The 26,282-nt window shown below is 53.1% G+C and overlaps 1 protein-coding gene across 2 annotated transcripts; it reads right to left on the reverse strand.

Annotated features, from left to right (window-relative positions):
• On the reverse strand, positions 1 to 25,872 carry LOC136049600 (tyrosine-protein phosphatase non-receptor type 11-like). Of its 2 annotated transcripts, XM_065737979.1 has the most exons (16): positions 25,798 to 25,872; positions 11,981 to 12,103; positions 7,466 to 7,660; positions 6,263 to 6,455; positions 6,046 to 6,165; positions 5,756 to 5,869; positions 5,277 to 5,373; positions 4,819 to 4,898; positions 4,190 to 4,345; positions 3,614 to 3,745; positions 3,175 to 3,329; positions 2,944 to 3,011; positions 2,492 to 2,643; positions 2,177 to 2,277; positions 1,724 to 1,842; positions 1 to 1,384 (listed from the first exon to the last, which is right to left on the reverse strand). In XM_065737979.1, exons 1-15 carry the CDS (start codon positions 25,809 to 25,811, stop codon positions 1,758 to 1,760), a joined length of 1,785 nt encoding a protein of 594 aa, XP_065594051.1. In that variant the 5' UTR covers positions 25,812 to 25,872; the 3' UTR covers positions 1 to 1,384; positions 1,724 to 1,757. The 2 variants fall into 2 exon arrangements, with proteins under 2 accessions (XP_065594051.1, XP_065594052.1); XM_065737980.1 differs by lacking the exon at positions 11,981 to 12,103 and having other exon boundaries at positions 25,798 to 25,826.
• Positions 25,873 to 26,282: the final 410 nt, after the last annotated feature.

Raw genomic sequence — 26,282 nt, forward strand, 5'->3', positions numbered from 1 at the left:
TTGAGAATATCCAACATTTATTAAAAGTGCAATAAAAATAAAACAGTTCTCCTGTCCTGTGAGAAGGGACCAGGAAGACCAGCCAGGAAGTACAGCCAAGGGATGCCATCGTGCCATCGTTCAGCCCCTCCTGCTCACTGCTCAGGGCTGGCACTTGGGCACCCAACCAGGCAGAGGGGCAGAGACTGCACGTGGCCAGAGACCCAGGAGCACATCAGCATCCTGTGTGCTCCAGAAATCAACACTGGCACTCTGACTCCAATGAACCCTGCAAAAAGATGTCCTATTTGCAGACCATGGGGCTGGAACAGCAGGAAGCCCTGGCAGTCACAAAGCCAAGATTCATCAACAGAGCTGGAACACTCCACTCAATAACACACTCATCTCTGTGGCACTGGTCAAACCCAAGTGCTCCTATAACACCCAACCCAGCAGACACAGCACGTGCTTTGTCATATAGTTGCAGGGGGAAGGAGAGGTCATACAGCAGGGTAACAGCAGAGCTGCATCAAGCTCAGAGGGACCCAGCTCTACAAGTTCAGCTCAGTCCAGCATCCTGGGGTGTGTTACTCACTCAGGGTGCCTAAAAGCACAGTGCACAGTCAAAGCTGCCTTCCTGCTCATCAGCACGCTCCAGTTAGGCGGGCTTTCAGGGCTCAACCCTCACACCAAGGTGAGGATGCTCATCTCCACCTCCCAGTCCTGCCATGACACTCACACGCAGCTCCAGGCACACACGCTCACCCACTGTATGGCAGGTGGGCTTCAGCAGGGTTGCATAGAAAGCTAGAACTGCAACAGCCACAAGGGTGAGGAGAAGAATCAACAGAGGCACCAATACCTGGGTCCCAGGCACTGCTACTTCCCACCTTCAAAGCAGCAAAGTTAGCCTGGGTATTAGTCTAGAAGCAAACGCTTCTAGCTTGGAAATGATTGACCTAATGAATACACTGAAGTGCACTAATACTTGACGGAGGCCCTAAGTGGGCAACCCTGGGAAAGCTCCTAAGCAAACAGGCATTCCCATTCCTTTTAACAACCTGCATGTAAAAAATAACAATCTTAAATTAAAAAAAAAAAAAAAAGAAAGAAAACAAAACCAAACAAAACAAACACCAACAACAATTACAACAGCTTTGATGCCCGATGAATGTCCAGAGGCACTTCCACATAAATATCAACCTACTGATACAGGGGAGACCAGGAGAAGGTCCTTCTCAAGAATAAGTTAGCTCAAGGCGTGCTCTTAAGGCGCAGACTCTGCTTGTTTCTTAGCTCCTCGCTGAATCCAAGGTGCTCGGGGAAGGCAAAATGGGCAAAAAAGCATTGTCCGCAGTTGCAGCATGTGAAAAGGGTGGACGTAAACACTGTAAATCCTGCAGTCCTGAGCAAGAAGGAAGAAAGAGGGCAAGGCTTACAACTGGGAGAAAAGGGCGCTGATGTGGCACAGAGCTGAGATACTCCCAGCACCCAAAATCTCTTCTTTATTTAATCTCTCCCCTCCAGTACCGGCCACGCTTTAAAATGTTTGCTTATTGAGATCCCATAACCACATTTCTCCCCATTCTGCAGCTGCCCACAGCCACATCTTCAGGCTCTGTCCGACGTCATTAAAGCCTAGTTGGCAGAGCCACGCAGATCTGCATGAGCTGAAGCACATGGAGCAAACACAACATAAACAGACAGCGGTGACACTCAGCCTAACCCAAGGAAGCATTCCTACCTGCACAGCCTCCGTACAGCTCACCTCCGGTCCTCTATCGCCCCGTGTTACTCATCCCTGAAACCTTTGGGCTTTTGATGTTGAGGTTCTCATAGACGGAAGCTGACTCATCATCAGCCCTGTCAAGAAACAAAGCCTTGTTGTGAACAGCCTCCTGGCACTGGATGTGTTCCCAGAGGCAGGTGGCAGGTAGGAAGCAGGCAGTGGCCTGGCTGAGTTCCCTTTCTCCCCCTCTAAAAGCTGTGGGGTCTGAGACATCACACACCGTGGTCTATTTCCCCTTCTCCTTTTACCACAAGAGGAAGGTGGGCTGCTGTGCTGGGATCACTACTTTCTGCTATTCCCATCCAACAGCCAGGAACTGGTGAGGTTTGGGGAATGGGAGAGGAAGGGTAAATGATGGGGACCAGGCTCCAGCCACTCTCTCATCCTGCTCCTAGCAGGCAGACTTACACAGGATGGGCTCGCGGTGAAGGGGGCTGCCCTTTGGCTCTGCCTTTTTCCACAGGAGAGTATCCAATATTCAAGTAGTCTCGCTCTTTCCTTTTGCTTCTCTGAAGGAGGAAGCAAAGACATTAAAATCCCACTCAGAGCCAACGCAGAAGGAAGCTTTGCAGGATACTGAATGCCAGCAGGGAGCAGTGACTGTGGGTTTATTCCCATGTGTTCAGGGCAGCATTTGGGTTCCAGGGCGAAGGAAGTGGTTGTGGTGCCTGGTGTGGGACGAGATGTGCCCTTGCTTTTCCAACCAAGCTGAGCAGGACTCACCTGCTCTTCCTCCAGCCTCTTCTGCTCTGCCTCAATGAACTGCTGGACAGCCATGTAAACAAATTTGTACTGGGCCTCTGTCTGCACCATGCCCGAGCGCTGCCTGCGGACCATCTGGATCGTTTTGGGGATGTCAATGTCGCAGTCCAAACCTGCTCAAGAGCCAGAAAGCGGGAAGTGGCCATCAGGTTGAAAAATCCTTCTTGCTTATCCCTCTTCTGCGGTTTAAGAAATAAACATCACCACTGCTGAAAAAAGTCCGCCTGCCTAAATGAGAACTGAGGGTCCAGACGTGCTACAGAAGTCCCTCTCACCCCAGGTTTACATCGTGCTCAACCCCAGCTGAGACAAACCCACTGCTGGGAGATCATAGACCACTGCTTGTGCCTGGAGCAGGCTTATCTCATAACAAAGCAAACAGTGAGAGGCTCAAGTCTGACACAGAAACATACCTTGCCTGTGAATAATATCCACCAGAATGTCTATCACTATGATGGTGCCCGTGCGTCCTATTCCAGCACTGGAGAAAGAAAAGGAAGGTTATATTTCCCTATGTGCGTACCTGTGTCACCTCTATTTCCCATCTGCCCACCACCAGCTCGTGTGATGAGTCAGTGGTAGGTAACAAAGGGAAGAGATGCCCTTTTTTTGTTCCCCGTCCCCATGGCAGAGCTGGTTCCTACCTGCAGTGCACTATGATCGGCCCCGTGTCTGGAATGCTTCGCTGCGTCCGGTTCACTTGGTCCAGAAAGCTGAGAACTCCTCCTGGTTCATTGGGCACCCCGTGGTCTGGCCAGCTGAAATACTGGTAGTGCTTCACCACCCGGGGACGCTCATCCTGCGGGGAGCAGAGACCCAGCACCCATCAGAAGGAGCATCACAAGGCTTCTCCTTCATACCCTGAACCATTAAGGTTGGAAAAGACCCTTAAGGCCGACTCCAACCTCCAACCCATCACCACCACTCCCAGTGTACCACACCTCTCAGCGCCACCACATCTACACTCCTTTCCCTTGAACAAAAGTGGAGCAAAACTTCACCAAATAGGTAAAACCCAAAGGATGCTGCAGACCCCATCCCAAGGGTTGAGGAACCAGCACGTCCCAGCAGCAGAGAGCTCACCCTGTCTGTATGGAGGATCTCCAGCTCCCGAAGGTAGTAGCCCTGTGCCTCGCGCTCGCTGACGTTCCTCACACAGATGCACCCGTACTCCTTGGCACAGCCCTTGTCTGGCCAGTAGCGAAAACACTTGTTCTGCAGCAACACAGGAGAGCTGCTGGTGAGCCGAGTGGGGAGCTGGGGGACGGACCCCAAACGTCTCACCCAGAGATGCTCTGTGGTCAAAGGGTGAGCAGCAAGAGTGCAAAAAAAAACTTAAGGAGAACCACACACGCAGAGCATTTCCTTTGGATTGGTTCTACAATTACTTTCTGGCCTCTCAGCAGCTTACAGCCTCCTGACTCTGCTTCCCAGCTTGCTGCAAGAAGTCCCTGCCATCATGGGCAAGGACCTGCGGTTTTCCAAGCAGGATAACACAGCTTGGCTGCCCCAAACTAATTCATCACTGATTCCACTTCCCATTTTAACACAAGCCCCTACCAACTGCCCAGCCTTTCACTTCTGAAGGCTTTGGAACTGCTTTGCATCCCAGGCTGGCACAGGATGCAGGTGACACGGGGGCTTGGCAGCAGATCTCACCCTGCCCCGCTCCACTTCCTTGGTTGTCATGACAATGACGTGACTGTTCTCTTGGTACACCATGGTCCAGAAGTCGTTCACGGTTGTCTGCAGGCAGCCCTGGGTGGCTATGTAGATCTTGCAGTGCTCCGAGTTCCTCCCATCCTCAGGGATGCTCTGAGGAGAGCGAGGGATTGAGAATTGTTTTAGTGCACCCTTTAGCAGCTAAGTCAGTGTTTGGAAGCCAACCGATTTTCCTCTGCTCATCACCCATGGACATGAACTGCTCCCATCACCAGCTTCAACAGAAGCCAAACGTTACCAGCAAAACCTGCCTGCCTCCAGGGACCTTTGTAGCACACGGTACCGAGCACAGGCTTGGGCCACCAGGTACCTGCAGTGGTACACCACCAAGGAAGTGACCTTGAAGGTTTCCCAGAGGTTGGTATGTGCTGCCAGAGCAGCACTGCTGGAAACACAGCTTCAAGCAGCTCTCAGCTTACGGATGGCATTTATAATTTGACCCATGAGACAATGAGGGCAGCGGCGGAGAACGGCTCCTGAATGACTGTTCCCCCGAGGCCGGTCCCGTTACTGCACACCCCCACCACAAACACAGCCCCCACGTGCTGCCTTCCCTTCCCAGGTACCTTGATGTAGTTGGCATTGATGTAGTCTGAGCCAGGCACGCTCTCATCCACGTCTCGGAGTGCCACCCGCGTGGTGTCAACTGAGGGAGAGGAGCACCGAGTGAGCACAGGAGGGCAGTGCCATGCACAGGGGCACCCAAAGGAAATGGGTATTCTCTGATATTTCCTTTGGAGCCTCTGGCTCCAGCTCCACGTCACTTTTAAACAATGCTTTAGCATTTTCAGCACAAAGAGAGGATAGCAATGCACCCATTTGCCAAGCAATGGGGAAAGACCGGGTTAAAAAAGGAACAGAGGAGGCTGTGAATGAAATGGATCACTCCACAACAGGGCAGAGTACTCCTCCCTCCGGCTCAGCTACGATCAGAGGGGCTCCTCAGGGTTAACCTAGGCTCAACACAAAGCTGCAGAAGCCATAGTGAGAAGAAAGCCCACAGCAATACTCAGCATCTCCTTACAAGGAAGGATGTTCTTGTAGCGATTCTTTGCCTTGTTCTCAGGTCGCTGCCCCTCTTTCCTGGGGTACAGGAGCTTGCACTCCTGCTGCTGCAGCATCTGTGGGCAGAGCACACAAGAACAAACTGTTCTGGGCACACAAGAAGATGTGGAGGCTCTTATAACTAACTGCTTGGCTTCCCAATGCTCAGGGAGTGCTGGCAGGAGGGGAATTGGGCTGAGATATAGCTTGGTGAGGGACCTAATTGGTCCCTAATTGGGGGAGAAAGCAAAGAGCCCTGCAGGGAACAACAGGCTGGAGGACGAAGGAGAGAAATATGAGAAAAGGCAATGAAAGAGGACCAAGAAGTAACTAAAGACAGAAAGCAAGGAAAGGAATGATGGCATTGCAAAGAGATGGAAAACCATGGCACTGCCATGCAGGGATGACATTGTTCACTTGCAGGCACAAGTGGGACAGAGCACGGCATCCCCCCCATACCTCAAACTCCTCCCAGAATCCCTGCTTGGCCTTCTCACTGTGATCTGCCATTTTGTTCAGCTCCCTCACTCTGTTCTCAATGTTGGCTGCGTTGATACGTGTGGCATTGAATGGCTGGAGGACAGATGGAGACAAAGCAGAAATCACTTTCAACAGTGGAAAGACTTCCTTTTCCCTCAAAATAATAAAAAAAAAATCAGCTCCTGGGGAGTACTAGCAGGAGTTGGATTCACTTTGGAAGCCAGGTGGCAAATCCTGAACCAACAGCTGCGTGCTGCAGCAGATCTTACCTGCTTCAGGTGGACCACAGCTCCAGATTTCTCCACCATGGGGTTTTTCTTATAGTGCTCCACCAGGTCCGTGAGCGTGTCGAACCTCTCTCCTCCCCCTACGTCGTACTTCCCATCTGGCTGCAGGAGAGTGACAGAGGGATGAGTGGGTGAGAGTCAGTGCCCAGCTCCCAGCTGGGGCAGAGGGGCAGGTGAGCCAGGGCAGCACGTTGCCCACCTGGTAGTGGATCATCACGTGGGTCACGTGTGGTTTGCGGTCCCCCGTCTCCATCTTATCCTCATTTGTCAGCACTGACAATACGAAGTCTCCCGGTTTGCTCTGGCTCTCCCGCACCAAAAAGCTGCCTGGTTTCCCCTTCTCTGTCAGGAGCTTCTCTGCCTCCTTGCCAGTGAGGTGCCCGTGGTACCACCTGCAGAGGAAGGCACGGAGCATTGCCTTTAGGCAAGAGTTACACTCCCCTGTTGGGATGATGCTCACAGAGCACTCATCTTTGGGCTCCCAGAGCTCTGGCATGCTTTGGGGACGATTTTTGGAAAGGACTTGGCTTTCTGGACCTTGCTGTGGTCACTGCTGCTCACCTCTCAGGTCGCCTGGAGAGAGCAGGGTGCTGTGCTCTTCCAAGCCCTGCCGTGGACAGGAGCAAGCTGCTCCACCTTCTGTGATAGTGTACACTTGTATGCACACACCCCTGTCCTCAATCTCATCTCTCCTAATTCCTTCCCTTACACACACACACACACTGCAGCCCCAGAAGATGCTGACTGCTGGCTTGCCATCCAGGAGCTCGAAGTGCTTCTCCAGGGGCAATGAGATGGCATCACACCACACCTCAGCCACTTTATCCCAAAGGACAAACTCTACAGAACAGCAATCAGTGACGCTGAGGCTTTTAAATCCCCCCTCCTGGCCACTCCACGCCTGTCTGGGAAGACCTCTAAAGAGCAAAATCCCTTCGTGCGGGTCAGAGGAGAGACCTGCATCACAGGTCTGCATGAGCTGTGGCAGAAGGGCAGCATGGAGAAGCTCAGCACTGCTTACAGCATCGCTGCTGATCGAGGCCAGCTCCTGGAGATGCTGCGATCCTGACGCACCGTGCTATATTCTGACACCACCGTCATTTCTTATATTTAGAGGACCCTTTTCCCTCTCCTCTCCCCCGTGCAGCTAGATGTGTGGTCACAGGCTGTGACAGAACTCCTTTGCCAAGCCAGGCTGTTCTTGGCGGCAGAGCAGGGGGAAACCCAGCCCAAGGGGCTTTCCACCTCCCAGAACTGCCAACAGGAGCGGCCGCTCATCCCGTGCTGCAGTCTGGTACGAGTGGCAAAACCCAAAACCTCGCTGGCAGCAAGGCAGACCACGAGCTGGAGGGGCTTCCCAGAGCCACAGCTGGCGTGACAGCTCCCTCTGGGGTCAGCTTACCTCTCCGAGGTGGGGTCCTGGCAGTTCAGGGGGTACTTGAGCTCGATGACATTGCTGTTCTTCTCCCGCAGCAGCCCCTGCTGCTCAGTGTAGTACTGCACCAGCTCCGCCAGGGTGGCAAACTTCTCTCCTCCGTACAGGTCATAGTAATCCCCTGTATTCTGGATCTTAATGTGCGTCACCTCATCGTTCCTCCTGGGGAAGAAAGGCCGTCAGTGGGGCAGAATGTGCAGATGTGGCTGGAAGTCCGAGGCCTAATGGACAAGCTGGGTCACCGAGATTTGTAAATCTGGGCAAATTTCTCTTTTTTTCCCCCTTTCTCTTTTTTTTTATTTTTTTTACCGTGCTGAGCTGTTCCCAGCCTCTCTCAATTTGTTGCTAAAGCAACCACGACAGTGAGATGCAGGAGACCCAAGGTGGTGTAAAGCCACATATCAGGTCAGACAAAAAAGCCATTTCATGGAGCGTGAAATTAGAAATGCTACATTGCTCTGTGCACGAGGTTAAACGGGAGGAAGAGCTGTTCTGTTCCTGCAGCCCTAAGCAGGACAGGCAATGCCATGGAAAAACATTCCTGATAGCATCAGGCAGCTAGCCCCAGCTCCACAAAAACACCTCCTCTCTAGATACCACGACTGCAGGATGAATGGGGAAGGACACAGCAGCCTCTGGTAGCAATGGGATGGCCAAACCACCCCTGGGATGCACACAGGTCACCCAGAGCTGAGCCCCAAACGCCACGAGGTCCTGCTGCCCTGACAGATGGCCACAACCCCGCGTGCTCCATCCTGGCTGCTGGCAGGGAGCTCGTCAGTGCAGAATCTGTCATTGCAGGTCGTGCTCACGCAGCTCTTCTTGGATGCTCTGTCTGCCTTGGGTCGGGCACAGAGGTGATTTCCAATTAGAGCCATCCCAGTGGGTGAAGCCATGCTTTGGCTGTTTGGCTCGAGGCTCCGGAGTTCCCTTCTCCCCACACGTCTCTGTCTGTAGGTCTACAAAAGGCTCCGTTCACAGAGCCACCACCATCCCATCGAGCGCTTCAGGGATGAAAAGCGGCGAAATAATCGGGATCATTCATCCCCTCGGCCCCCAAGGTCAGGCTGAACACAAAGGGCATTGATCCATTCCCTTCTCCCTCCTTTTCTTCTCACAGAGCTTGCGTCACATTGGCAGCACCAAGCTGGGGGCAGAGCCCATCCATGGAAATGTGCCCCAGCATGCTGCCTGCTGACATAAAGCACAAAGAGACACCCAAAGAGGCTCAGCTGCCCCATGCCTGAGGGCTCGGCTGCTCCAACAGCTTCACTCTTGGTGCAAAAGACGATCTCTGACCTCAAGAGAGACAGGAGGGTTTGTGCAAGGCCCCAGTGAGCAGAGGAGAAGAGATGGAGCCTGGAAAGAGCCTCACCAGCACAGGAACTCGAGCATTCAGGAGCGAGTTTGCATCGTGTTCAGGATAATATGAAAAAAGTAATTTGCTGACAGCCAACGCTACGATTCCTGAAGTGAACACTGTTCCTCAAAGCCACCCAGTGCATGATTTAAACGCAAAATGAGGACATTTGTCCAACTGTTGCCTTCTGCTTACAGTAAGCATCGCAGTGGTTATTCCTGTCACTGTGAAAAACTGTTCTTATTCCTGCTAACAGCACGACTGCCTCGCTAGATATACAGCAGGGCTCCCTGATCCAAAATAACCCAACTTGTGAACCCGAGCCTAATGCTTTCAGTCCACACTGTGCTGACAGCCAGTGCAGATGCAACCTGCTCTTCTTTGCAACCGAGCTGATATGAACGTGCAAAAAAATAACCCAGCACACACATGGGCCCCAGAAGAAAACCAAACCCAACAGAAACCAACTCAGCCCCACAAAACCCATTCCTTCTTTGTTGGGGAACGTGAAGAACTGCTTTAAACATCAGAAATACAGTTCTCTCCTGCATCCCATGGTCTTTTTTAAGTCATGTGCTTTCCCTGCTCGCATCAGACAGAGAAAACCTAGAATTTCACAGTGTGCATATATGGCAAGCTGCAAAAAATCAACCCCCATCCCCCCCCCCAAAAAAAAAAAAAACAACACCAAAAACAAAGGTTCACTATGCAAAACTGGAAGGTTTTCCCACAGGGCTTAGAAACGTTGCTGAATGTTTGGGTTCAGTGAGATGACATCTCGGGCTCTCAGATGAAACTCTACCCACCACCAGGTGATGTTTCCACGCAGACTCAGAGATGCAGCCGAGCCCATTTCAGGGATCAGGTGTGGGTTTGAATTCTACACATCTGCTGGAGGTCAGCACCTCCTGGAGCTCCAGCACAGCAGGAACAACCCAGCATCAAGCTTGGAAAAAGCAGGAGCAGACCCATCCCTCTTTAAATCTTGCATTCAGGGCCTTACTGGGGCTGGGAGGTGCTATCACGACGAGGCACAGGGTTTTGGAAAAGAGGCTGGAAGGATGTGCCGAGGTAAAGAAAGGAAGGGAGAACAGACGTAGAATTTAATGAGAAACTTGTAACTTCTGCTACGTTATTTCCTAGCTCCTCTTCGGGGATATGCATCTGGATGCTCACCAGCACATAGGTCACCTGCTGTGTGGTCTGGTCAGCCAGAACTCCCTCCTTGCAGCCCACGTCCTGTCTCTAATGAAACAGAGCTGCCTTTCCCCTCGCTGCCTCTCACAAATCCTGGAAGAAGCTGGAAGGAGGGTGAGAGAAATAGATCTCGCTTGCTCTGAAGGAACCTATTCATTGTGTACCCTAATTCCCAAAACCATTTATGTGCAAGCTTTGGGGCCGTTTTGGTGGGACAAGAGCACGTTGCTCAGATAAAGCAGAAGCAGAACCTAACCAGCAACCACATCCAAGCAGATCTTCCACACTACTGAACAATCCCATCAGGACCGAGAGGTGGGACGAACCAGGGAGAGGTGAGGACTTGTAGGTAAAAGCAGTCCACAAAGAGGATTCTTCCCTTGCCTGCAGTCCGAGATGCCCCTGAGCTGGTGTGTCACGTTTCACGTGCTTTCCTGGAAACATGGTACGTGTCACAGCTTCGGTTTCCTTTTGGTCAGACTTTCCACTGAGTGGGCTGTGTGGTAGTGCTCAGCACCATCACACGAAGGCACGCCGTGCTGCCCTGCTCTCAACACACAGAGCACATCTAGAAGGGCATTTCCAGATCTTACGAGCAAAACCGTGTCTAATGCCAGCACTTGCTGCTGTAGGAGGCAGTGCAGCCCCCTCCAATAACCTGTCACAGAGAGCAGAGAGGTAACAGCGATGACAAAACCATGCTGGGACTGCACAGGGGAGGTAGGGGACTGGGAGACAGGGAAAGCAACCGACTGCAACAGCACAGGGCAGAGCCGAGGGAGGGAAATGGCACCAAATTGCAGCATGACTCCACAGCCCAAGTGCAGTAATGCAGGTGTGGGCACGACTCTCATAGCAAAGCAATTCCCTGCTAATTCAGGGTGATGACACTGCTGGTTGGGCATCTTTCCACGTCACGACCCTGTTGCACAGACACGACCTGCGTCTGCTTGCACAGTGCCTGGCTCAGCAGGTGCTGTCAGGACTTTGCTGCACGGTCAGGCAACACTCTGACTCACAACATAACGTGAGGAGAGGCACAGAGCTCACGTGAAGCCCAACCCTGGTTCACATGTACCCCCTCACTGTCATTGCTTGCTCCAGGCAGCTCTCTGGGTTTATTTCCTATTCTAATTAGGCAGCAGTTCCACCTCTCTCGTTAACTCTCAGCCACTTCTTACTGCCAGACAATGGATGAGCTCGTGGAGTTGGATCCCTGCCCTGCCAGAACACCATGAAAGAGGCGATGCTCCATGTCCAGAGCTGGGAGAAGCAGGCAGCATGCCCTGCCACGAATGGCAGAGTGTACAAAACAAGGCAGCTGCAAACTCCTGCGGGAGGAGGAATGCAGGTCCAAGCACAGCGAGGACTGCAAGTAGGAAAAAATAAAGAGGTTCTCCATCCCTTCTGTTGTTTGCATGAAGTTTCTCTAAACACAGCGTTGGTACAAGGATGTATAAAGTCACTGGAGTTTCCTAAACAAGACGAGGGTTGTTTAAACTAAACAGAAATCACCATTTCTACGTGATGAGTGCCTGCAGGAAGCTCTGCTGAGCTCTCTCCCTGCAAGGCACCAGTGGGTGGTTCTCATGGGAGGGGATCACAGCTCAGTGTTCCCCCCTTTACCCTCTCATCACAGGGGGTCAGGGTCACTCTTTGCCTCTTCCCCTATGGACATGAACAGAATCCCTCCCAAAGATTGTGTTGAAGTACAGAAGAGATGACTCATTCATGCTGGGATGGAAGATGCTCTCCCCTGAAACTTGAGCAGGCACGTCATCTTCCTCCTCTGAACCAATGGCTTTAGCAGGATGTGCCATGAGTGGTAGCCAGAGAGGTCAGCTCCGTGCAGAGCCATCTCCCTGTCAAGGGGAGAAGGGTGGACAGCCCCTTCCCCACACTTTCCCCCACTGCTGGCTCCTTACCTGACAGAGAGAGTGAAGTCTCCGGGGTTGCTCTTGCTGGGCCGAGCCAGAAAGCTGCCATGGACCCCCCTGGTCAGGAGCAGCTTCTCTGCCTCGATGCCACTGATGTTGGGATGAAACCACCTGCAAAGTGCAAACACCACATGTGAAAGGGCAACGAGAGCCCTTAGGTGCCAGCCCTGACCCCCCCACCCACCCCTCTGCAGGGGCAGCTCTCACCCAAAAGCTCCCACCTATATGTTGTGGTGGTGAAAGAAAAACTCCACTACCAAAGCAGCAAGCCTCTCATTCTCCCAAGCAAGGATACAAGCCTCAGCCTTTCTGTCTCTCCATTTAAATCCTCTCACAAAGAGAGTCCTGCCCTGGCTGGATTGCAGAAAGATGTCCCTTTCAAACCCCACCAAGAGGGAAAGCTGCACTCTGGTTTGCAACACGTGGCAATTAGTGTCCTTACATAACAGGACGAACAAGGACAGGGAAAGAGAGGCAGCTGACCCACGGGGAAAGAAGTTTCATCATCTTACATGCTGCTTCAATGCCATCTTTGTGTTTGAAGTGACATCAAACTATCCGTTGACCTCAGTTCTGATGCTATCACCCTTGATCAGGAGCTTTTGATGGAATCACAAGAACTGGTGTTTCTCCAGGCTTTAACATGTGCTAAATATGCATACCAGGCTAACGATTTCCCCCCCGTGGCACTGCTTCTATGGCTCAACGTTTCAGAAGCCAACGAGAACCCACTTTCCAAATGCCAGGATCTTTTGAGTAACCTCACACATCGTGCTATGAGCGCCCCAATTGCCCACAGAAAACTGCTCTCCCATCTTAGCTCATGCACCAGCCAGCCATCACTGCACGAAACTGCACAGCCCAGCATCTCGCTGCCTTGGGAAACACACCCAGAGCCCGAATCCACAAACACTACACTCATTAGAGCGTGTTTGCCTCAGAGATACACACTGAAAAGGTCAAGAAATGTCACAGTCTCCTCCACAGTTTGAGATTTCCTCCCTCACACCACAACCCAAACAGTTTTTGTTTAAAGTTCTGGAGGAAGGCGGCTGGATTAGGAAAGGGCCACGCAAACAGATGGTAAACAGGAATCCCAGTGCTTCCAAGCCTCGTATTCCTGACATCAGCAGTGACACCCTTTTATAAACCCACCCTGTGCAGGGCCAGCACTTAGCTCTTCTGCAGAACTCCTCCTGGCATGAGGACTGAGCCTCTAATGGAGCTTAATGGAGCTCAGGGACAAGGAGAAGCTGCCAAGGGCCACGCATCGAGGGGTTGTTTTCTGAATGCCTAATGGCAATGAAAACAGTGCAGTGTTGCTGTGTTCTGCAGCAAGAGAACACGAGGACAACACCCTGGGCACCAAAAGCAGAGGGACTGTGCATCCTGTGTCTCTCCAAATGGATGGGTGGGTGGTTGGGAAGGGAGGGGAGAGATCCATAGTCCTCTTCCTTCTCCCTCACAGCTGCTTTGACCAGAGCTGCTAAATCAGCTTGCACAAGCCCCCATCCAGCACCTTTTTCTCAGCAAAATACTGCATGGGAACAGCAAGATTCGCCCTGCTGACGCCTTAGGGACAGCACAGCTCGATGAGAGGCAGGAAAAGAGCCTACAGGGTCATGTCTGAGGGCCCATCAACTCTGCTGCTCTGTTTGTGCCACTAAACAGAAACCTAAACGCTAAGTGCCTTTTCCCTCATCACTCCCACTGCTTGGACACGAACCAATTCACACAAGCACACACAGGCTGCTTGTTATTTAGCTTGCAAAAAAAAAAAAATACAAACAACGAGCCAGGGAGGAAACCTCCACAGCCCTCACAAGGAGGAGAAAGCAGGCAGGCCACTGCCAAACTCAGAAGTGAAATAAGAAAGGGGGGCGAAAATAAAAGAGAGAAAAAGCCCTCTGCAAACAGAAGTCTGCACCTCTCCCATGGATTTCTGCACCAAAACTAATGTCACCACTCTGGGCTTGGACTACAAGGGAGATCACAGCCACCACAGCTGGAGGACCTTCACCAACACAACTGACTTCACTCCGACCTGGAGCTTGCACAAAGCATCTTCAGAGTTGTTTTTCACGCCGGGTTTTTACTGAAGTACATTTGTTAGTAAGCAGAACCAACCCACAACACGACAGGGGAGAAGAGAGCACCCACCCACACATCCCGTGCTGCACGAGGGCATCACAGCCTGCAAGCTGCCTCCCACAAACCGTGCCTGGAGGAGCTGCACTGCGTGCTCACAGCTGTTTATAGGGAGGTCTGAAGTATTTACGAGAGGAAAGCAAATAGAGAGGATCCAGGCTAGAGCCTAAGAGAGAGGAAAAAAGATGGTTATTACTTTCGTACCATTTTGTTTCATGCTCCGTGCCATGCACTGCTGTGCTCTTTTTTCTGTTGGAAAGGCATCCTCATGCCTTGGGATAAAATGGAACGTGGCAGTGGGGATGTTGGGTGCCAGCATCCTGCTCCACCATTGGATGGGCTCCTGGAAATGCCCAGGTGCCATAGAGGGAAAGAGCTCTGCCTCAGCACTGCTCACCACCAAACACCTGAAAGCCATTGCCATAGGGCTGGGACGTGCTCAGGATTTCACTGCGCTCATTTTGGGGCATCCCCAGGGAAGGCACCTCTGTGTTGGGTCCGAAGAACAGTTAGCCCAGTGCAAGCTGGAGAAAGTGGAGTGTTTTAATGGTAACCTGTCCTTGTTAAGCTTGGAGAGGATCAGAGCTAATCTGGCTCAAGAGACAACTCCTACTCGCATCGTGTGCGGCGAGCACTGCTCGGTTCGAGGAGCTGGAAAAGGGGGACGAGGGGACAAAGGCCACCAGCCCTGGGCACCTGCCAAAGCCACCCACATCCATGGTAGGGTGTACTCTGCTCTTAGCAGTCAAGCAAATAAACAACAGAGGCTTCTTCCAGCAGAGAAATAAGCAAGGTGTGCGTTAACTCTACAGCAAAACTGCTTTTGTTTTCACGATGTTTCCGTGCTAAAATCGTTAGCGTTCACATCTTCATTGAAAGCTGTCCTACACAGGCACACTTGCATGTAGAGCATCTCAGACCCACAGCAGCCTCCCTTGTTTATCTCCAGCTGGGTTGGTTGCAAATCCCATCAGAAGAGTCGTTATTCCAGGCACAGCCCCAAGGGAGCATGCTAAATAAACATGCCCTGCAAACCTCACTTCTACATACAGGTAACTATTTTCATTTTCCTAAAGCAATTAGTACCATGACAGCTCATCGTGACTGTGCCCAACATCTAATATCCCCCAGGACTTCTGTTTACAACTGGAAAACAACTCCTGAAAACGTACTGCATTACAAAAATCAGCACAACCGTTCCCACAGAAGGTACACAACCTGTTGTGCGTTCTCTGGGAGGCAACAGTCACTTCCATGGGAAACTGCTTGCTGCTGATCCGTGCTCAGGTGAGAATCACAGAATGGTTGGGCTGGAAGAGACCTCAGGGATCACCAATTCCCAACCCCGTATGGTTTATTACTTCCTCTGAGTGGGTACACACAGAAACTTCACTGAATTCCACCACTCACGTGGGCAGGGCAGGGTGCTCTCAAGCTCTTCTGTGCCCCTGTGCCAACAGGTTTGGATGCCACCTCGAAGAAAGCCTCCAGTAGACCTGGGATGGAGCAGCATCAAAGCAACCACACTTCTTCACCAGATATCGCTGAGGTTCCTAACGAACCCTTCAGCACCAACAGCAGAGGAACTGTCAGACCTTTGGGCAATTGGATGAGCAAGAAAATCTCTGTCATGGCTGTGGCATGAGCACTCAGCTCTCTGCACCCTGACCCCATGGCTGGGCAATGGTTCAATGACCAAAAATGCAAAACACAGAGCAAGCAGGAAGACAAGATGTGCTGCTTTGGAAGAAGACAAACACCTTTCTACTGCAAAGCAGAAGACAAGCTCTGTTTCGGGAGGAGCATATTACCAGCCACCAGCAATCCCAGTGTGCAGCAGGCAGCCAGGCTGAGGATGCACATCTCCAGCCAAAAACCTCCTCGAGAACGGCCAGCTTTCCAACGATGCCCTGAGCAAAGAGCTTGGCTCTGGTTCAGCATTCTGCTGCGTGGCAGGTTTTGCTTTTTTCCATTCAATTTCAAAGCATACAGTCAGTGAGAGTGTGTGTGCACAGGGACTTCCCCAGAGAAAACCCCAGCAGAGCAACGCAGACACTGCACCAGAGAGGAGAGAGGGGGCAAAGCAACCCCGACAGCTTTGCCACCGTAATGATAGGATGCTGATTGCCCTAATCACGTTCAGGTCTGAGGAGGTCTCATCCTGCCCCTATGCAGGGGAAGAGCCCAGCAATGAGCCCCGTGCTGGGCACCTCAGCCCTGCTGAAACAAAACCCTGGAGCTGGTTTCCATAGACGTCATCACAAGACAGAGCACAAGGCAGAGTGGTTTCAGGCAAAGAAATTGACTGGCACTGGAGCCTCATTAAGTGTTAATTAATATAAATTCACATCTGTCCTATCTCCCTGACACATGCAGGAGTCTGTTCTCATCTAGTCCCCTTTATCTGCATTATTCAGTCCCCATTATTCTAGTCCATGCTTGCTGTTGGCACATCTTCCTTCCCCCCAAACTGTCCCATTCTTTTTCCTTCTAATCCATCCCCACCCCACCTCCTAAAAGCAGCAGCACGTTTGCCAGCTGCGATGTTCTCTCAACAAAGAGCTTCAAGTTGATCAGGTGCCTGAAGCAGTGACTTGGCCTAAGAAACCCAGCAGATCCTTAAATCTGGCTGACACCAGGGCACAGAGACATCACATCGTGCAAATGAGGCACAGACGTGGCAGGAAGGTCCAGCAGGGTGACCCCTACACCCAGAGCTCATGATGTGACGTCTGGAAAGGAAAACATGGGAGAGGACCTGAGGCAGTGTGGGCTGCTGACGTCCACCCAGTGCTTCGTGCTCCTATTAAATGCCATCTTCAAAGATTAGAAAGGTCCAAATGCAATTATGTGGTCACCTGTTTACTCCCAGGGGGAAATCCAAGGCTACTGCTCAGGTCAGCAGCTGAGAAATAGCAGTTTCCAGAAGAAAAGCCACAATTGCATTAAAGAAAAGAAAAAAAAAAAAAGGCAAAACCCCTGCAAATGCAGACCCTCCTTTTGGGACGGATGCAATTCTCATCACCAGATGAACCTCACGGACCAAAGGTTCTTGCTCTGCTCCTAGAAACTCAGTGTGACAGCATTGCTACGGGGACTGAAAATGAAAAGGAAGAGTCATGCTCTTCCCTCTGACCCAAGCAGAGGGACATGGAGCAGCACAGCCCCTCCCACACGTGGAAAACATCCTTCAGCATCGACCCTGGCACCCTGCAGATAAAGGCTGACAGCGACCGAGAGAGGAAACCACGGACAAAATTAAGACCCATGGCACAACTGTACATCTTCTGCAGACAAAGATGAGAGCTTGCTCTGCAGGGCGAGGGTGCAGGAGCCCGTGACGTGGCCTTCCCCTGCAGCCTGAAGCAGGGCTGCCTCGGCACTGCTTGGGTGCATAGGGGATGTGAGAGATGCTGGCACCTGCTGTCTTCTCCTCGCCTCGCTGCAGTGAGCAGCTCTGACCCTGAGCACAACAGCTTTCACACATCTGAGCTTGGGGATATTTATTACACAGTGAGCATTAGGCCAAGGCAGGGGGAGATATGGGGGATAGTGTGCACCAAGCATCTTCCCATCTTGCCATCCCCTTCCCAGCACCCCACTGATCCAAATCCACACTGATCTCGCTGAGGGATGAGGGCCCAATGCCCTGAGGGCATTGAGACACTTCAGGTTAGTTTGTAAAGAAAGCAGAAAAATCCCTTACGGGATACACACAGTGAGAGAGGAATCACAACACGGGACCAAAACTGCTGGAAAAAAATGGTACAAATTGTGCCTCTTCCCCATTTCCAGAGTGGGAGAGGCAGACCTGGCTCCATCTGGCCAGCACACATTCCCACACCCAGCTCTGCTCCCTGCAGGAAGCTGGGGCTCTTCCAACTTGCCCAGAGGACTTACACCCATGTTCCCTTAATTAAAAAAGGTGTAGCAAGTGCCTGGAGCTCCTTCGAATCCATCAGTCCCAAAGGTGTGGGAGGGTATAATTCTCAGCTTCCACGCTTTCTGAATCAACTCTCCAAACTGAACTTAGGGTGGAACCATCCTCAGTGTGCATTCTGCTGTTGGGACCACCAGAAAAACACGGTTTAACCTCAGCCAGGCATCGCCTACTCATCTCCAGGAGTCCAATGGAACCCCATTCGTGAAAGTTGACTGCCCATCGATTGCAGATGCTTTTTGTTCTCATAAAACAAGCTAAAATCACACCGCGGCCCACCTGCCAGACTGATGGGGCATGGCAATCAAATACAGGCAGGAACGAAAGCTGCTGTCTGTGCAATGGGCTTCCTCCTGGAGCAGGAGAGCGTTTGGTTAGCTCTGCATGATGAAGCACAACACACTCAGGGCAGAGGCAAGGGAAAGAGAAACCTCTAAGATGGGATGGAGCAGCGTTGGAAGGAAAGTGAGAAGAAAGGCCTTGGGATGCTCGTTATCAGCAAACTAAAGCATGCTCCTCTACAGCAAACGGGGAGATAAGCAGCCATTAATGCAGCACTGCTAGCAAGGTAACGCGAGATACAGATCTAATAACAAGCCCATAAATAACATTCTGTTCCCAGTAGGGATAACCCCTCCTGGGCTGCACTCAGCACCACCAGCCTCGTGGTAGCAGCTTTAATAATCACGTTAATGAAACTGCCAGCACAGTGTTTCCCAGCGCTGAAGGAGAAAGTCACCATCACCACCTGCATGCTGCAGAGGCAGACGAGGGGTAATTTCCACTGGAGAATGTCACACTTCTGCAGAAATAGTGCTAATGAGCACTGTTAATCACTTATTCCCACTCCAACAGCACCCACACCTTTGTAGCTCACATCCCGTCGCAATAACATAACCTTTCTTGGTCTCCATGCCTTCTCCCTTTTGACAAAAGCAGAGCAGTCACCCTACCTCACCATCACTGCTCGGGGCTCCTGGGTGTGCAGAGGGGTTCTTTAGTCCACAGAAACCACAGGAGAGCTTGAAGGCAGCAAGGTCTGTAGGATACGGGAGGTGTGGGCTTGCTCTAGGTGCCGGATAGGAACATCCCGTATGGAGCCAGGGACACTCCGAGCAGAGAGGTGACAGCTGGCTCTTCACCAAAAAGCACAGTTATTGTGGACGGGAGAGGGGGTGGAGAGAAGAAAAGGAAGTCATCTCATCCTCTTATCGGCACAGCCCCAGCAGCTGTGAGCTGGGTGTAGAGAGGGGGACCGGCAGGGTAAGCACGGCACGGTGCGTGCCACCGGCCACCAGGGACAGACATGCCATCTTCTTCCCATTAAGTCTTCCTCCTCCAGACTTCTGCTCCAGAGCTGAGCGAGGGCTGAAGCAGCGGTGCCTTTGGGAAGAAGGAGGTTTTCTTTTGCTTTTGGGTCATCTCCCAAGTTGGCTCCTCTGCCATCTCGCAATATCGGTGCATCCCATTTCTGCTCCAGTCCCCCACCAAGCGACACATCCTGCTCGGACCCAAAAGTGGCTGAGCCTCCATGAGGAGCACAGCCCAACCCAACTCTTGGACAGCTGGAAGGACATGGAAACCCCATCACTGCGCACCAGCTAGGGTCCTGCCTCCTTAGCCATGGAGAGAAACAGATACTTCTCAAGAGCAGTGCAGAGCAGAGCCTAATTCCCTCCACTGACTGCAGGAGGAAGAGCACAAACCCAATCCCAGCAAACTCAGGACCATGGCAGCCCTGCAGCTGGACAGCTGGCTGTGGCATCCCTGCACCAGCAGGAGGAATGAGACCTCAGAAGGCTGTGGGCTGGCACACAACTGCACACACATCAATCAAGGCATTAAATGGCCGGGAATGCGGCTGCTGCTGCAATCCAGTGTATTTAGTCCATTATCCCGCAGACACTTAGCACAATTATGGTTGCTTTGTGGCTAGCCCTTAATGTGCCAGCAGAGCAGCTGAGGCATGGAGGAGATTAGGGATCAGCAGCAGGCTCAGCTCAGAGCACTGCCTTCCTTTCACCCAGCTCAGTCCTGGCCCCATCTGTTGTCGTGGCCAACCCAGACCAGATGCAGAGCACGGCACGTTGAGAAGGAGCCATGGAGGCTTGGGGCTCCATCATTCCACGGCTGAAGGCAATGTTGGAAATCCAGCCACACTCTGACAAGAAAGGGCACCAGCAGCTCCACAGACAGAGCAGGGCTTTCCTTTGGTTGCTACCAGCCCTACTGTGCAAACCAGTGCTTAAAAATAACCACCACTTCCCTGCTCATGCACTGTGCTCAGTGCTGCAGGTGGGCGGACAGCAGCACGGGTGAGAAACAGAGATGCTGGAGATAAAAGCTGTGATGATACAGAAAAAGATAGGAGGGGGGGAACAGGAGGTTGAGTTAGCCCCCCGTGGAGCTGTGCCTTCCTTTCCTACAGGGCCATCCCTGAACGTGGTTGGGTACATTGACCAAACTGGAGATCTAAGGTTTGGAGAAGCCCCTTCAAATTGAGATTGTACCTCAATCCCTCTTCTTCCTCTCTTCAGGAGGGACACTGAAACCTGCTGACTTCCAACCTGAACGCTTCAGAATCACGACTTCCTCACTAATAGTGCTTTTCAAAGCACGCCGGTTTCTATTAGCTTTGAATATCGAGGTGAAAACACCGAAAGTTTCCACTGCTGCAACAGCAACATGCTCTGGCCCCAACACCCATGGGAGCAGGACTGAAACTCCTAGCCGAGCCACGGGTGATGGCAGCTGGTGCAGCTCAAACCCTTTGCTGGTGCAGCACCCCCTTTCCTTGCACAAGTTGGAGAAAGCTTCAATTAAAAACACATCAGAGAGTTGGAAAACTGCAATCTGTTGGGTGCTCAATGGTCAGTGAGTAAGGAGTGGGCCCACGGTGAATGCGTGGTTGCAGCCCCCACTCATTGAGCCACACCAGGACAACCCCACACCCTGCAGGAGGAGGTTGGGGGGAGGAAGCAAAACCATGCCAGGCACAGGGACTGCACGACAGTGGTGGCCCAGTGGCACAGCCTGGCCAAAGAGTTGGCCAAGATGTTCTAAGGTCCTTTGCTCCATCTGGTGGTTAGAAAGTTTTTAAAAGCTTTTGCTGCATGTTTGGGGTCCAGCACCCACTGCAGCAGTAGCGATGATGGGAGGAGGAGGAGGATGCTTTTCTAGGCATCCAGACCGAAGCTATGGGAAAACCAACGTGCCAGGGATGAAAAAAAAAAGCTCCTTGTTAGGATCATTACAATTGGAAAAGACCTATAAGACACCCCAACCCCAAGCCCAACCCAGCCATGCCCACATCCCCCAGTGCCGGACCTACCCAGCTCTTTAACACCACCAAGGCAACACGGTTGGCCAAGGAGCTCTCACTCCTCACTCAACAGGTTTCAGACAACAAGGTACCAAAACTAAAGTCAAGGCAATGAGGAAGAAAGGCAAGAGCAGAGCCCAGGGAAGAAGAACCAGATGATGGCCTCATCGTGGCTTCCCCACTTGGCACCAAGGCTGCTCTGTCCCCACCACGACACAGCACCGGGGCGTCACGCGTGCTCCTGCTGAGCCCAGGAATCCTCAGCTTTCAGGATTATATAACCTGGCGAGCTAATTAAAAACGAGGAGGTCTATTTTAGACCCGGGCAGGGTGTCAAGACTAAAATATAGCCCATAACAGGCCCACGTCCCCTTTGAAGAGTCGCCAAGGCTATTTTTTACCTTGATACATCGTGAAGAATTGGAGGGAGAAAAAATACCAGGGCTATATTTAGAATTTAATCAGTGGCGGGGCTCGTTACACTTCTTAGAGAGGAGACTGATGGAAATAGTTCAGGAGGGTGGGAGGAAGGATGGGGGAGAACAACAACAAAAAAAAAAAGAAAAAAAAACACCCAATCCTCCAAGAAAACCAGCCAAACAAACAAAAAAAACCCACAAAAATAAATAAGTAAATGAACAAACCAAGGCCCAAACCAGCCCTGGAATCCCCCTTGGATGGAAAAGATGCAGCTCATGACTATGGAGGGGCTCAGTCTGCTCAGTCCCCACCAGTTCACAGCTCTTCCAACAGCTCAGGGCCGGGAGGAGAGTAAGGGGGATATGAGGAGGAGCAGGGGACCAAAGCTGTGCCACCCTGCATAGAAAGGGGACCAACCCCTTTCAGCCCTGGGATGGAGGGAGCAGCAGTTCCCTTGAAAGCCAACTGGAACCTCATGCTGACCAAAAAGGGAACTTTCAAACCTATTGTTTTGCAGAGAGGAAGGAAAATATAACAAACAGAAAACCCCAACACGCTCACTGTGGCAGCGCGGGTGAGAGCTGCAGCTTGCAGCCTTGCTCACAGCCCTGGCACTGAAGGAAAACCCCCCGGGCAGCACGGGCACGACGGTGGCAGCAGCTCTGGCCCTGCTCAGCCCGTGCTGGAGGTGTGCACCAGGCTGCATGCATCTCTCCCCATCGCTGGGTGTCTTTTCCCCCAGGCCAGCCAGCAGGCTGCAGATCAGCTTGCATCATCTCACTGGGGAAGAGGAAGAGCAGAGGCTGGGCAGCACGCAGCCAGCTGGTGCTCAGAAAGCCTCGGGCAGATGCTTGCCACGACACAGGCTCTTGGCCTGATAATGCAATCAGGACAGTCACAGCGAGCCCCAGCCCAGCAGAAAGCTCAGCTCACCCCTTCCTCCCCCACTGCTGCTTTTGCCACCGAGATAAGCAGAGTGGCTCCTTGCTGAGCTGCCCCAGCCCTGCTGCAGTTTGCTCTGGGGGACACTGTGCTCCAGGCACAGCCAGGCAGAGGCACCAAGCCCACCCCATCCCAACAGCACCTCAAAGATGCAGCAGGGGGTGAAAGTCACATCTCTTTGCACAAAAACATCTGTAAGTGGATGTGGAAAACCTCCTCCACCACCAGATCCCAAAGTCACGGCCGCACTCTGGCCGACCACCTGCTGCAGCTGGAGCACAGCAACCCCCCCTGCACGTGGGGACAGGGGACACGAGTGCAGCACCTGCTGCAGGGAGGCGGCAGCTCAGGAGGAGATGCTGAAGCACACACTTCCCCCAGCTACACCCTCTGTGAGGTTTTTGGAAAGGGGCAGCAGCAGGAGCTATTTGCACGACCAGAACGCCTATACAGGAAAGGCACAGTTCCTGCTTTCCAGCTTGGGTTAATGTGAAGAATTTCCTCCTTCCCCTCAGCCCCGTGCAGGAAGCCTGTGAGCACAGCAGCCCCGTCATCTGATTAGGCCCCGTCCTACACTCTCTTCCTGGAGCACAGTGCAGGGCTACAGGAGCTGTGTTCATCCCTCCCACTGCATCCCGTGGGGCAGCAGTAGCCAAGTGCCACTTCTGCCAAAGCAATGGGACATCTCCGTGCCCACTGCAGGAAAAAGGACCGAAGCAGTGCTTGCAAAGCACACCTGGAATCCCCGGCAGCTCCCGGAGCACAAAGCCACCATTCATCCCATCCCTGGGAAGAGCCACCTCCTGGAAACCCCATCATTCAAACCTCACTGGAAGGAGCCATGAGCAGCTCCGGAGCCACAGAGGAAGCTCACCCCAAGCCCGGCTCTGGCAGCAGGAGTTGGACACACTGGCTTCCCTGCTGCAGACGGTGAGGAATTCTGCTTGGCAGCCTGCAGGAGATACAGCTGCATCCCAGGAACGTGTTCCAGGGCCCAGAGCACCGTGTTTGTCTTGGGACCGTAACAAGAACAGCTCGCTGCCCTTGGGAAGCCATGGGATGCTGGAAAATCACCCAGAGCCCGATTCAAAGCCCTCTCCTTGGCAGCTCTGTTTCTCTGAGCTGGGCCGTTAACCATTCTTATTCCCTCCTTGGAAAAGGGATGGGAATCAGAATGTTTGTGCTTCCTGCACCAGGAATCACCACCTCCCCCCCCACCCCCCCTGCACCAAAGTAAGCAGCTCTTGCAAATACTCCAGCTTAACACTGACATTTGCAGTCGGGGCAGGAAGCATGTGTTTTCTCACTGGTAATGGCAGCAGATGACGGAGGTTGGGCAGCATGAAAGGTTTGGGGATGCAGCTGATGCTCAGTGCTGGAACCACAGCGCTGGGACTGAGGAGCACGGACCTCCACAGCTCACACCATGGGCAGCACTGAGCAGACCCAGGGCAACCCCTGCACCGGAGGCAAACACAAGAAAGTGGCGTTTCCTCATTTCCTCCAGACTTTTCCTTCCAAACACAACATCCCAGGAAAGCTGGCCCTGCAGACAAGGGCAGAGCACACACCAGCTGCTATCCACCCCGTGCTCTGGGTGCTGCGTTGCTGATGGCACCGCTGCAGCAGGGTTTGGTTCTCCCTCACATCACCCCCTACGCTGAGGCCCTAAGACCACAAGTAGGGGACATCCACAGCAGGTTGGGCACCCCCTGAAGCACAGCAGGCTCACAGCAGCTCCTCTCCAGCCATCAGCTCACCAGTGCCAAAGCACCCTTAATTCCAAGGGGTCCCACGTGAGCCTGGAGGAAAGGATGGAGGTTCAGTGCTGACAGCCCACAAAGGATTGACTCCAGCGCTTCAGCCGGGCCTTGCAGTGAGTATCCTAATCCAGGAGCTGCTCTCAACTGCCCACCAGCACAGGTAGGAGCTCAGAGGGTGCACCTGGGCTCAAGCAGGGGGAGAAGAGCATCACTAGGTGCAGAAAGAGAGGGATTGCCTCCCAGTAGGGATGGTATGCTATGTGATGCTGCTAGGAGAAAGAACCCGAGCAGTGCTGCAGTCTCATGGGCAGCACATTCAGCATGGGTGTGGGAGGGATGGGGGCAAAAGAGGATGGCAACAGCACAAAAACTGCTCCATGCAGCTCGGACTCCTTGATAGATCAGTGATGCTCACAAAACACCACTCAGCACCTGTTGCATCCAGAGCTGGATGGCAGGGAGACCCAAAAATCCCATAAATCAACCAAGACCCGGAATCATAGCATCACAGAAACACGTGTGAGAAGGACCTGGAGTTACGAGATGCTCAAGAGACCCCCACATCATGACCTGCCCATGTCCCACCCCATCCCCAAATGAGCACTCCCTGCCCTACAACAGACCCCCATCGGAAGGTGCCCATCAGCTCTACCATTGTGCCACCGCCCTCCCCGGGGCTCTCCAAAATGCAATTGACTTTCTGACAGCAAAACCAGCCCCTCCCCGCAGGTCACCCTGCAGCAGGAGGGCGGACAAGCAGGACCAGCCCCACGTCGGCCACGGGGAACACGGGGGAGCCGCGTCCCGTCGCCCTCAGCCCTTTCGGCAAAGGGGCACAGGAGGAGACAACGCAGCGGGTGGGTGCCTGCCCCATCCCCCCAAAGGGGGAGCAGGGAAGGGGGGACCAGAGAGAGATGCCCTCGTGTCACGCGAGCTCCAGCATCCACCGCAGAAAAGAGAGTGAAGCTGCGAAACTGAAGCACCGACGACGCTCCGGATGCTCCGAGATCGTCACTCCAAGCTCCCACCCCGCACAGCTGCCCCAAGCAAGCGGGCAAGTTTGCTCCCACTCATCCCACAGCTGCAGCCCCGGAGCATCAAGTGCTTCAAGGCAGCAGCACGAGGGATAAGGGGCGGAGAAGGGGGAAAACGCTTCCACGGGGACGTCGGGGCAGCAAAGCCTCAACCCCAGCATCGATCCCCAAAACAGCTCGGCAACGCAGGGGGAGGGGGGGGGAAGCGGAGGGCTGGGGGCAGCAGCAGCCCTTACCTGCGGGAGGTCATGGCTCCGCACCGACTGCCGCGCTGCCACCGCACCCGGCGGGCGGGGGAGCCCCGCGAGCGGGGAAACCCCTCCCAGTGACATCGCGTTGTCCCTGCCCCCGTTTGGCCACGCCCCCCCTACCCCCCCCCCCCCCAGCCCCCTGAGTCTCCTCCGGGCAGCAATCTCAGCTCCGCTCTGATTTGGGGCTGAATTCATCGAAACGTAACACCGATGGTCACCGAGCGCCAGCGCTGCTTCCCCCCCCCCCCTCCGCAGCTCATGGGGTTCCCCTCCCACCCCGTGCCGATGATGATGATGATGCTGATGATGCACACGCCGCGACATCCGAATTCGGAAAAACAAAATCCAAAAACTCCAGGATCCAGCCACCCTTCCCTACTCCTCCATCCCCCACCCAGCCCCCCCCCCCCCCCCCCCCCCTCGGGTCGCAGAGGCAAAAATAGCGCTTTTATAACTATAATAAGACTCAG

This window comes from Cyrtonyx montezumae, unplaced genomic scaffold (genome assembly GCF_038088225.1).
Source record: "Cyrtonyx montezumae isolate F1298 unplaced genomic scaffold, pur_monq_1.0 scaffold_21, whole genome shotgun sequence".
In the NCBI taxonomy this organism is placed as follows: domain Eukaryota; kingdom Metazoa; phylum Chordata; class Aves; order Galliformes; family Odontophoridae; genus Cyrtonyx; species Cyrtonyx montezumae.